Source organism: Quercus lobata, chromosome 4 (assembly GCF_001633185.2).
Source record: "Quercus lobata isolate SW786 chromosome 4, ValleyOak3.0 Primary Assembly, whole genome shotgun sequence".
NCBI lineage: Eukaryota > Viridiplantae > Streptophyta > Magnoliopsida > Fagales > Fagaceae > Quercus > Quercus lobata.
This window is the reverse complement of record NC_044907.1, coordinates 26,616,187-26,629,665: the sequence shown is the minus strand read 5'-3', so window position 1 is coordinate 26,629,665 and position 13,479 is coordinate 26,616,187. Positions and strand designations below refer to the sequence as shown.

Here is a 13,479-nt window from a genome sequence, read left to right as displayed (position 1 = left end):
GTTCTCGACACAGAGACTCAACGTAGTTTTTTCTCTCTCTTTCTGAATCACTATTTCTCTCTACCAATTGTGCACGCCGGAAATGAGGCTATTGGACTTGACCTTACTTGGGTTCACAACTTACTTATAAGGTGGACTTAGGATTTTCTACTTTGGGTCGTTCTCGGCACAGAGACTCAACGTAGTTTCTCCTCTCTCTTTCTGAATCATTGTTTCTCTCTACTCTCTATTTTTTGTGAACCTTTCAACAAAACCTTTTTCCTTTTTATCTTCTTATATTTATAGCTCTGGATTAGTGGAGAGACTATGATTACAACTATAGTTAATGCAATTGGGGGTCCAATATCATCAGTTGTAAGTGGGTGGTTAGGTGGGGGTGGAATGTGGCGAATGTGACCTTGGAACTTGGTTCCAACTTAAGTAGGAATGCTTGGTAGTGATGTTTCCTAAGAACTGCCAAGCATGCTATGGTGTGTTCGGATTTTAGTCTTTCTTTATTATTTGGGAACGTTATGCCGAGCAATGGTCAGGTGATGATACTTGGGCTTGTAGTTTGTAAGGGTAGAGTAGAAAGAGATTGGAGACATGAGCCATGCTGCTGGGCCTGAACCCAAGGCCCAACTGGATCCGGGTACCTTGATGCCATACAGTACTATTTATCAATGCTAAATTTTTTACCATTTAGTCATTTGTAATATTTGATGTGGGAGGTTTTTTTATGTTTAGTGTGCTAAATGCTAAAAAATTAGCATTTAGCACACTTGATGCTAGTGCTCTTATCCCTTTTTTTTTCAAGTGAGTTTTGGATAACAATAGGTTTAGGAACACAACTATTTTCACAAGTAATATATGTTATGATTAGTGCATAATAAAAATGGTAAATATGATGGTGTTCAGAGAGATAGTCAATACAATTTCTCATTAGATAAATGAGAAGGTTTTTTTTTTTTTTTTTAAAGGAATATTGTAAAGGACAAGGGAGTTCATACTAGTGATCTCATCCTTATAATCAATTGTACTACTCTTCTTCTTTTTCCATGACCCACAATTAAAAGGTAAAGAAAGAAATCAAACACAATTGTTATTAATTTGCAAAGATATGAAGGAAATCAAAAAAATTAATCTTAGTGTTACTAAGAGTATGGATGATTAGATGAATTTATTTTTATAGTTTATTTTGTTTATAAATAAACTTGTATGAGAGAGAAAGAGAGAGAGTTGAAAACAATGGATAAACAGACAAATGATCTAATATTTTGAGCTAAAACTATTTTTACTACCCTGGAAAGCACTTTAAACATGTATAAGCATGATTTTGTGTTCCTTCTAATACCTATATATAGGTTAAAGGACCAAGTTTGAGCAAAAAAACAAAATGGAAAAGAAAGGGAAAAACCAAGTGTGGGAGTGGTTTTTTCCAACCTAGGCAATGGGCTTTAACATTCATAGGCTCGTGTGTTTTAATCTCGAATGAAGCATTAAATTCTAATTTTACTTTTTACAGGGGAGAGGAGGAAGGCCCATTGTTACTAAAGACCAAAATGAGTGATTGGGTGTCTAAGGCTGTGTTTGTTTTGGGTGAAAATCACTTCCGGAAATGCTTTTCCGTAAAATAGGCTGTTTGGTTGGTCCGGAAAATTGGGTCAAACGGAAATTATTTTCCGTTGACCATAAAATAAGCCCTCTAATTCCGGAAAAGCATTTCCGTTTTTATTTTACCTTCAAATCACTTCTGGAACTGAGATGCGCAAAGGGAGAAAGAGAGAGAGAGAACGACTCAGCGAAACGGCAGAGAGAGAGAGAAAGAGTAGGGAGAGTGAACCGGGTTTGATCGTCACAACACCGTGTCGATCGCAATCTCGCCTTCGCGCCGATCGCAATCACAGCACCGCGCCACACCGCCGATCTCTCTCTTTCTCGATCTCCCTTTCCCTTTTGAACCGAGTCTGATCGACGCGGTGCTGCGATCGCGATTGGCGCGAAGGCACCCCGCCGATCGCCATCGCAGCACCACGCCGCGCGATCTCGCACCTAGATCGCACCCTTTGACTTCGCCGGCAAACCCAGAGCCCAGATCACGCATTCGACTTCGCCGAGATCGCACCCCAAGATCGCACCAAGATGGTACCGATTGCACCGAGACGGCATCGATCGCATTGAGATCGCAGAGAAATGGTTGGGTTTTGATGAATTTGACCGGATTTGATGAATTTTTTTTTGTTGGGTTTTGTTTCTGTGTTTATCTATTGAGAAATGGGATTATATATTTTTTTGGGAGCTGAGAAAATGTGAGAAAATGTGAGGAAGAAGAAGAAAATGTGTTTTTTATATTATTTTCAGCAACACAACCAAACACTAGAAAATATTTTCCAAAGCATTTTTTCATAATGCAACCAAACACTTGAAAATATTTTCCTTTCCCGTAAATAGCATTTCTGGAAATATTTTACATAAACCAAACACAACCTAAGCCTCTTTTCAAGAGCCCAAATCAAGTTCAAGCTCTTTTTGCAATATCAATTTCAAGGACTATTGGAGTTGTTTGAATACAAGTTTTGGCCTTCCAAATCACAAGTTCCCAAGCTTTTCCATGACAACTCTGGGCTTAAACCATGGCCTTAAGACTTGACAAAGCTGTAGGCATGTGACAATTTGCAGCTTCATTAAAAGTTTTGTGAGTTTTAGCTAGGGGTGTCAATTTTTGACCCAACTAGCGAACACAACACGGATTTTTGCAAGTTAGGGTTAGGCCTTAGTGAGTTTGGGTCATAAATGAGTCGACTCAAAAGTGACACAATAAAAAATGTGTCATAAACGGGTCAACTCGTGTGATCCACAATAGACACGTTTAACACGCCAATTTATTTGAGTCAACCCAAAAATGACCCATTTAACACAACCCTTTTAACTCGTATAACAAATAAATATTCATTTTATTTTAAAATTGTTAAATATTTTTTATATCCAACCTATATTTTAAACTTTAAAAAAAAAAGTGAGTAATTACAAAAACTTACAAGTGATATAATAGTAAATTAAAACTTTATAAACCCTAGTCATGATCAATCTACTGTTTGCACTAACTCTTTCAATATTAATACTTAACATTTGGCGAGTTCTATGGATATTATATTTTTGTTGAACTATGTTATATTGAATTTAAGTTGAAGTGTATACACTTCTTTTGGAGTGTAAATAACTTATTTCTAGATTGATGTTATATTTTTGTTGAACTATATTATTTTGAATGTGGGTTGAAGACTTGAAGTATATGCATTACTTTCGAGATGTAAAGAACTTATTTCCATATGGATGTTAAATTTAATATTAAGCGGGTTGAAATGGGTTGTGTCACATTTGTATTAACCCAACATAATCCGTTTATTAAGCATGTCAAGTGGGTCAGGTCATGTCAACCCACTTCATTATCAGGTCGGGTTAGGGTTGAAGAACCATTACATGATTGTTAAATGAGTCAGGTTCAGGTTGAGGTATTTAGTCGACACGAACCCGACATGCTAACCCAAATTGACACCCCTAATTTTAGCCATGACTTATTCAAAAATTTTGGTATCTTGATTTAAGGCATTATAATAAGGAACATATTGATGATATATTGGTGGGACTTGCTGAGATGTTGTTTCTTAATATTTATTTTGGGGTAATTCTGGTGCTGGATTTTGAGGAAAATATATACTCAAAATAGTAGTCAATTGTGGATGCTTTGATTCTTGTTTCATAAAAAAAAATTGTGATTAGTTGAATTAAATCCAATAAATAGACCGAATTTCTAGACTTAGACGGGCTTATAAGGTTATACCTTGACTTTTTCTTTTTTTCTTTTTTTTAAAGAAGCAACCATGGAGGGAATATTAGTGGATAGCTAAATAGCTAAATAGTTATATACAAAAACCTTATAAATATTTGGAAGAACGAACTCCATCTAAACTAAAGCAGGAAAAGAAAATCTCGCTTTCTTTGCTAAAAAATGAGCCAACGTGTTGCCTTGCTAAAATGTACGAGAGGAAGAATAGTTTTGGAGAGAATTAGCTGAGGACAAAATATCTTTAACAAGATGACCATAATATGGTTGAGGTAAATAACCGTTTCGTATATAGCAGTTATCAAAATTTCTAAACTACCCTTGAAGGTTGAACTGTGCAAATCCAGCTCCTGAACAAAGTGGACTGCTCTTCTTGCTGCAAGAACTACCACTGAAAGATGGCATGGGAACAATCTCGGATAAGGCTGCCTTTATTTCTCCATGAGAGTTGCGAACCACTACTTCGACACCTGCTACATTCAGATCTTCAAACACGGTTATACCTTAACCTGGTATTGAAAGATTGAATTCTTTTTTTCTGAATGAAATGGAGAATTTGACCCGGTTTCTACATAGCAATGTGGAAATCCAGTATAATCAGGTTGTTGAACAATTTTAGACAGTGAATTTTAAATTCTATTTGTTTGGAGTATCAAAAATCATATAACTCAATGACATGGTCCATTCTCTTACTAGGAGAATCAATGTTTTAAAACCCCCTCCCTTTATTATAACTATCTATGGAAATATCAAAACTAATTCTTTTGGTGTTTGAAGTACTCCAGCTTTGATTTTAATCCTTAGGGTGTTGGGCTTTATGGAGCATAGGTTTGTTTGATCCAGTTTGACGACCCGACCCGACCCGAATAATATTACGTGGTTTTTAATGGGAGATTTACAAAGACTTAGTCCACGGAGCGGAGATTGTAGGTTGTTGTTGCCGCATTCTTGAGGGTGAGAGAAAAAGATTGTAGCCGCAATTTTGTACTCCGTATCCTTCCTTGATAATAGTGAAATCCCTGCAACTCCGTGGACGTAGGCAAATTGCCGAACCACATAAATATTGTCTTGTGCGTGTGATTGTTTTTTCTTTAACGTATGTTTTCTCTATTTTTTTGTTTCTCACAGGTTGTGAATTTTGGTTAAATTCCCTACATAGGGGTCATCTGCTTCAATGGCAATGTACATCCATGGCTTTCAATGCTTTTTTTAGTATTTTTTAAAGAGTGTGGGGTGCTTATGAAACAGAATCAAAATTTCTATTCCTAGAAATCCAGCCTATCCTGGTTGTAGAACAGTTCATAAGATTCAAGATTGTGAATTTTCATCTTCATATGTACGTTAGCAATTGCTTAGTATTACGGGATTAGACCATGACTTCTATTTCTGCAATACTAGCATCACAACTGCTCTTCATCATTGCTTCAAATCTTTATAATCAGAAAGGAACAACGTAAAAACCGAAGGAACTATTACAAGTTCTCCAAAGGTGCCCTGCCCTTACTTTCTTTTTGTAATACATAAAGATGGTACAAATAGTCCACAACCTCACTTATATTTTTATTTTCTTCTATCCACCAAAGCCTTTGTCAAAGCTAGGAAATGTCATGCTGTCCTCACACGGAGAGTGACTCCATGTTCAGGTACAATAACCAACCTAAATGCAGGGGAGTGTTGGTATCCCGGCGATAGTGAGAAGCAAAACTTGGATAGAATAAGAGTTAAAATAACCTTCAGTTCTGTCATGGCAAAGTGCTGGCCAACACAGACACGAGGCCCTACTCCAAATGGCATATAAGCCTGTGGAGTCTTGCAAGCCCTAACAATCCCATGAGCAAATCTTTCCGGATTGAATTCGTGTGCATCAGGTCCCCACAAATCACACTGCTGTTGTAATATTGGGACTGGAATCTGAATGTTCATACCTTTTGAGATCATAATGTCTTTGAATGTAATGTCTTCCAGGGCCGCTCTGATCACAAAAGCTGCAGGTGGGTAAAGACGCAATGTCTCTTGGATAACCATTGTCAACTGCCATCAAATACAAGGTTAGTGAAACCATGTCAATGTATGGGTGTGTCAACTCTCATGTATTAATATCTCAATGTTGAGTACATGATTTCAGAATTTGTGTAGCAGTGATGTTAATCTTTCCTTGTAATATTTGGTAACTGATGTGTTAAGTTCTTTATGTGTAAAATTAAATGGAAAAAAAAAAAAAAAAATGTTTTGAACCTCAGAAGGCATAATTAGAGGAAGAATATCCAATCGTGTCACTAGCCACTAGAAGTCACTTTTCCGATGATAGCTCAATGGGGTATGAAAATTCATTCTTGAACGTTTTTCCAGGCACCACCTTCAATTCTAAGGAAACTTTGAAAATATAAGTGCATATGACACCAACATATGTGCAGAAACATTCTTCCAAATACATACTATATGCACAAAAGCACCATAAATAACATTGCTTGCTACATGCATTCTTTTTCTCTCTTGTTTGCTGGGATATTCTGAATTAACATGCATCCATATATAGTGGGAGTGTTTTCTTGGATAAAAATTTGATAAAATCTAATAGAGAAATAGCTAAAACTAATAGTACTATTATACAGTAACTAAAATTATAAATTTTAAAGAAAAATACATACTGTTTTCATGTTTCGGAGCATGTTGGCATCTGGTGGACTACCCCCACATATTTCGAGCACCTCAGCTCGAGCACGAGCTTGCCATTCAGGATGTGCAGCCAGCAACATCAAGCTCCATGTGGCTGTGATGGCAGTGGTCTCATGGCCAGCAAAGTATATGTTTTTGCAATTATCCACAATGAACTTGTCGCGAGAACTATCTGTTGATGGGCCATAATAGTCATTATAACTTTTGGCGCCCTCAAGAACCATTTGTAAAAGATCCTTCTCATATGATGCTTCAGTGCGCTGCTTTACCACCTTTAATATCATTGAGTTGATCTCTTCTTCAAGTTTCCACATAGCTCTATTGTTTTTGCTTGGCAAGAATCTATGCAAAATACATATCAGCAATTTTGAAATATTTAGGAATAATCATCCCTAGCAATGTTCTTTTTTTTCCCCCATTTATAAAAGAATAGAGAATTAGAGATACCCCTAGTTCTCTTATCTCATAAATCCTCAACCCATAGAAGGCCAGTGTTGAATCTAAATCCTACTCTTTTATAAGAAAGAGAAGTATCATTAGGCTATAAGAACACTAGTCAATTAAAGATGTTCACAAACAACAAACCAAAATTTGTCAATGTAACAGTTTTCTACTTTTTGTTATTAAGATCAATGGATTCAAAATGTTACCATACCTAAAACCAGGAACTCCAACATTTCCCTTGGACATGATTCCTTGAAGAGTATTGAGTTTTAAGAATATTTCTTCCCCTTGGGAATAGTTGCTTCCAAAACAGGCTCTTGATATTATATCCGCCGATAGGCTTCTCAAATCCTCATTGATTTTAATGTCTGCAATCCCTCCCTCATTTTCAATTCTACTCTCCCAACTTCTTAGCATTGAGGTTGTTGAGTCCACCATTAGGTTTACCATGCCCTTCAGAAAGAAATGCACAAGTATAAAAGTTTACAACAACAAAAACCAAGCCTTAGTCTATAGAGATTTATTAAATAATGGTATAGTAGCGACTAATTAATCTAAAGCTTAATATGATGAGGCATTGAAGTAACAACAGTTATAACGCAATCTTCACTCAAACAATTGGGACATATTGAGCTTTGGGATTGTTGCTGAGTTTTGTTCATGTAAAATGGCATATCAATATTGTCAAAACTGGACTATCCCAAAAAAAATGACAAAAATGGTTTCAGGTTAGTTAAAAACAAAAGAAAAAGTAATAAAAGAATGGTTTCAGATTATGTCTTTGTAAAGGATTACATTGTATATAATAAGTAAGGGTTTTAATTTGTTTAAGCATTATTCTAGTCTTCATAGGAAATTTTGGTAATTAATAGAGATCATTATTATATGCTGTTGTTAAAGTCTTTCTTCAATTGTCATGTTGAACATTTTCGCCACTTAAGTCTTATGCATAATATTAAGATCTATTGTCCAAGTACTATTTTTGATATTTATGTAAACCTTTGAGGCTTACCTTAACCTTATCAATGTACAATTCAGGAGCAATAATCTTCCTTTGATGGGCCCAAATTGAGCCATCTGATGACAGAATGCCTTGGCCCAAAAGCGGCCCACGATCTTTGGATAGATAAGAAGGTTTTCCAAGGCTCAAAGAAGTGCAAAGGCTGATTTCCTTCACCATCTCTGGATCTGTTATGCATAATAGCTGTATGTTTCCAGATGAATATAAGAATATTGGTCCTGTCACCAATATAGATTAGGTGAGCAAGGTTGAAAAATAAAATTTTAAGATTCTGATTTAGTGTTGATATGCATATTTGATCATATGATCTTTAAGAGGTCCTTTTGTTTACATTCTAGGCATCTAAGGCATGTCTTGGACTAATTGCTAGAGATTACAAAACAGAGGAAATTAAGTATTTGCTAAGACAAAACATGCCATTGTTTCTTTCAACTTGTTTCAAGTAAGTAAAAATGTGCATTCATCATTCAAATGAAATCTGCTATAATTCCCATTCCCAATCCATGTCCAAGTTCACCTAATGGAAAAGTACTAACTTTTTTGTTCTGAATAATGCTTTTATTAGAGAAAGATAATAAAGCAACAAAAACAAAAAGAACCCCTATTTTCGTAAGTATGTACTACAAAGGTTTATAACACTAATTACAATTGGAATATTCTGACAACAAAAATTGTCTAAAATCTGAGCTGTACCCTCTGTGACTACTGCTATTGTCTTTCTACCCAAAAAAAAAAAAGACTACTTTTATTGTCTACCTATTTTATTTTCAACTCCCTAAACTATATTTCTACCTACTTTGGTGAGAGAGAGAGAGAGAGAGAGAGAGAGAGAGAGGAAATGGCAAGTGAAGTACCATATTCATTTCTCCACTGCTCCAAATGTGGGAAGATAGTGGAAGGCCAGTCATGAGCAATAGCATCAGGGTGATCATACTCCTTTGTAGCAGTAGTTTTTGGTGTTGCATGAACTTGGAGTTGAATTCTCTTCATTTCAGGGATGTTCCCAAAGAAAAAAGAAGGAGAAGGTCCCCTTATACCTTGCCTTTGAAGTTTGGCTCTGAGAAGTTTTGGTTTCAAAACCAAAAGGTTATAGAGTTGCATTAACAACACTATAAACCCTCCTATAACAACTGATACAGTGATCTTCGCCATTAGAACTGGGTTTGCTTCCATCTTTCTGCTTCTTCTGCTTCTTTTCTCCCTAGGCTTAGATCAAAACTAGGACCCTTTTAGATTCTCTGTATACTGTTTTCTTTCTTAGCTGGCCACATTTTTTCTTTTTCGTTTGACCTTTAGCACTTTCCAAGAGAGAGAATAGTAATTTTATACTGCGTTGGATTTTTAATTGATTTGTCCAGTCTAATTGAGCTAACCGAGATATATACAGACAACACTAGCGGCAAAAATTGTGACTTGTTTTTAGCATTACTTTTTTTTTTTTTTTTGATAAGTGTTTTTAGCATTACTCATATGAATTAATTGCAGGTTAGAGCACTCCCTCTAACAAATTTAGCATTTAACAATTAAAAATTTACTTTATATCATTTAACACGTCACTTTATAATATATTCAACATTAAAACTTATATTTTTATTTTTTTAATTTATTTTTGCAACTGGCCTCACTTCGAGCTTAGCTGCTAAATTGTGGGCTATACGAGATGGCTTAACTCGGTACTGTCTTTTATCACTTGAGGCAATGGAAGTTGAGGTTGATGCCTCAATTGCAATATCCTTATTATCTCAAGTTCATACTAATGGGGAGCTTTCTTCTCTTATTGATGACGGCAAGAACCTAATGAAGAACATCCGTCAGTTCTAGCTGGAACACTGCTTTAGAAAGGCTAACCGGTGCGCAGACGCCTTTGCAAACTTTGGAACCAACATGGAGGATGATTTTACTTTGTTTGAGTCTCCTCCTATTTTTATTATTAATTTTTTGCATTCAGACAAGATGGGCTTAACCCAAGACTGTATTTGTAATATTATGGTGGACACCAGTTAGTTTTTTATATAACTCCAGTTTACCAAAAAAAAAACTTCTATTTTTTTACCATTTTATTTAAATATTCTTTTTTATTATTTTTTATTCTTACTCTCTCTCTCTCTCCCTTTGTCTCTCTCTCTTTCTCCCTTTGTTTTTCTCTCTTTATTAATTGAAGTGATAATAATTTTTTTTTTTTAAGATTTTAGCTACAGTAGGATGTCAAAAATGACATTTCTACTATAGTTAAGATGTTAAAACTTTTAAGTATAGCACCCTTAATGTAGTGTGCTTTTTTAGAATCAGATGTTAAAAAATAACATATTTAGCATTTGAAACCTTTTATGAGAATGCTCTTATATGGTCTCGTCTTTGGTTATGATAATGGTGATTTGGTTGATAAGTGCACAAACTATTTTATCCCTTAATATTTTTTTTTCGAAGTGAGTTTTGGATAACAACAAACTATTTTATCCCTTAAGGTGTGTTTGTTTGAAGGTTAAATAGGGTGGATAGAAAATTTTGAAGAGAAAATTGGAATAAAAACTTTTTGGAGTGTGTTTCGTTGGGTGGGGAGAAAGAAAAATAAATGGTGGAGCCTAGATGTTTTATCCCCGGGTCCACCAAAAATTTTTCTCCTCAAAATAGAGAGAAAATGAGACTGCTCATTGAACGAAAAATTCATTCAGTTCCTTTCTTTATTTCTTTCTTTCTTCTTCTTCTTCTTCTTTTTTATTTATTTCTTGGGCTGTGAGTTTGATAGTTGTTTTGTTTTATTTATTTTTTATTTAACTAGACATGATTTTTTTTTTAATAAATTGGTTGATTTTTTTTTTTTTTTGGTTGTTTGTCACTTTTTTGTTTTAATTGACCATCATTTTTTAATAAGGGTATATGAGTAAATTTATTCAAACTTACTTTTTCCATCCCTTCTTTTTTCCACTCCCAACCAAACAAAAATAAGAGAAACAACCAAAAATAATTTTTCCATCCCTTTTTTTTTATTCAAACTTACTTTTTCCATCCCTTCTTTTTTCCACTCCCAACCAAACAAAAATAAGAGAAATTAAAATATTCTCTATCGTCCCACTTTTCCACCCTCCCCCCATTTTTTATCATTCTACTTTTTCACCCCTCTAACTAAATGAACCCTTAATGTTTTTTTCGAAGTGAGTTTTGGATAACAATAAATTTTAGGGGCACAACTATTTTCACAAGTATGTTATGATTAGTAAATAATAAATATGGTAATTATGATGGAGTTCAAAGTGATAGCCAATGCAATTTCTCATTAGATAAAGGAGAAGGGATTTTTTTTTTTTTTAGAAGAAAGATAGTAAATGTGGAGGGAGTTCATATTAATGATCTCATCCTTGGAGCATTTACATCAGCTTACACACATATCAATTTTTTTTAATTGTATATATTTCTTCACACACAACAACCATTATCAACATTCTTTATGTATTCTCGTGATACGTAAAAAAAGAATTAATAATGTTAATGTAAATTTATATTGTTATTGTAACAACCATGTATTGTTACATCTTTTTGATCTTAATTGGCTAAAATGTGGTACTTTTTATTATTATACAAGTACTGATGTGAATACTCTTACAATCAATTGTACTACTATTCTTCTTCTTTTTTCATGACCCAAAATCGAAAGGTAAAGAAATAAATCACAAACACAATTGTTATAAGTAATTTGCAAAGTTTTAAGGAAATCATAAAAAAAAACTATGTTTAATTTTATTTAAAACTAAACTTGTAAAGAGTGAGAGAGAGAGAGTGAGAGAGATTTGAAAAACAATGGATAAACAGACAAATAAGCTAATATTTTGACTTAAAACTGCTTTTACTACACCAGAAAGCACTTCAAACATGTATAAGTATTATTTTGGTATTTTATAGTTCTTGTGTTCCTTTTGATACCTTTATATAGGTCAAAGGACCAAGTTTGAGCCCAAAAAAAAAAGGGGGGGGGGGGGGGGAAACCAAGTGTGTGAGTGGTTTTCTCCAACTTATAGGCAATAGGCTTGGACACTGGTAGGCCTGTGTGTTTTAGTCTCGAATGAAGCATTAAATTCTAATTTTGCAAGGGAGAGGAGGAAGGCCCATTGCTACTAAAGACCAAAATGAGTGATTGGGTGTCTAGGCCTCTTTTCAAGAGCCCAAATCAATGTCGAGCTCCATCTACAATATAAATTTAGAGGACTATCGGAGTCGTTTGAATACAAATTTCGGCCTTCCAAATCATAGGTTCCCAAGCTTTCCCATGAAAACTTTGCGCATGAACCACTTAAGACTTGACAAATTTGTAGGCATTTGAGAAATTGCAACTTCATTAAAAGTTTCTTGAGTTTTAGCCATGATTTCTTCAATAAATTTGGCTTAGTACCTGAAGCTTGCAATCCTCCTGGTTCCAAAAGTAGGTGATAATAACACTAATAGTGTGGTAGTCGAAAGGGGTGTGTATCCATGAGCTGATTTTTAAGTGGAGAGTAAACTTGATCTTCTTATCTTTGTGTGGTCCTTGACCAAATAATTTTGCTGTCTTTTAGAGGAGAAATGAGCCAGATTTCTCTTCTTTGAGCCCCTAGTGACTTAATTTTTTTTAGTGAGTTGGTTTGTCTTTTGGGACCAAATGTGATGTTGTGCCCATACAAGTTTGGGAATTCAAGAAAATAAGTGTAGTATTGAATCTTGATTGTCTTTGTAATTTGGTAAACCAAGTAGCTTAATTGACTTGTAATTGGACAGTTTTCAACCCACACTATTCTGTGTAAATATGAGCTTTTGTTAGAGAATCTCATTATTAAAAAGTGAGAAAATTTATGAGTTGTGAGAATTGGTACCTTAATGGCTCAACCTATGAGTAAGAAAGATTTGGACCATGTGCTTATTGCTTGATGGTGGCAATAATGCGAACCACCATGAGTCCAATTAGAGAAGTTGCAAGATGTAGATCTTAAGTCTATTACAAGAAGTGAAGAAATGTAGGCCATAAGTCAAATTCATGATATAGAGATTATAGAAGTCATGAGCTCAATTCATGATGAAAAAATAAAGCACACTATAAGCCCATTATATGATGTAAAAAGATGAGTCATGGAACCATTTTGTGATGTATAAGCCCATTATATGATGTAAAAAGATGAGTCATGGAACCAAAAGTGACACCACTTATGAATGAAGACCTGACCCGGACTTTCACAGCCATCGAAGTGGAACAAGCTCTAAAACAAATGAAGTCCTTAACAGCCCCTGGTCCGGACGGTATGCCCCCACTTTTCTATAAATCTTATTGGAATATTGTTGGCTCAGATGTTATTGATGCAACTCTATCAGTTTTAAATTCGGGAATTATGCCACCAAATATAAACCACACCTTCATCACCCTAATTCCCAAAACAAAATCACCAACTAGTCCAAAAGATTTTCGCCCCATTAGCCTTTGTAACGTCATGTATAAAATAATTTCCAAAACCATAGCAAACCGCCTCAAAAAAATCCTCCCAAAGTTGGTATC

At 34.9% G+C, this 13,479-nt stretch overlaps 1 protein-coding gene across 1 annotated transcript; it reads right to left on the bottom strand.

Annotated features, from left to right (window-relative positions):
* Positions 1-5,064: 5,064 nt before the first annotated feature.
* Positions 5,065-9,242, bottom strand: LOC115984110 (cytochrome P450 714C2-like). Its single transcript, XM_031107019.1, has 5 exons — positions 8,819-9,242; positions 7,956-8,182; positions 7,155-7,396; positions 6,472-6,841; positions 5,065-5,854 (listed from the first exon to the last, which is right to left on the bottom strand). The coding sequence occupies exons 1-5, from the start codon at positions 9,135-9,137 to the stop codon at positions 5,429-5,431; spliced, it is 1,584 nt and encodes a 527-aa protein (XP_030962879.1). The 5' UTR covers positions 9,138-9,242; the 3' UTR covers positions 5,065-5,428.
* Between the last annotated feature and the right edge of the window lie 4,237 nt (positions 9,243-13,479).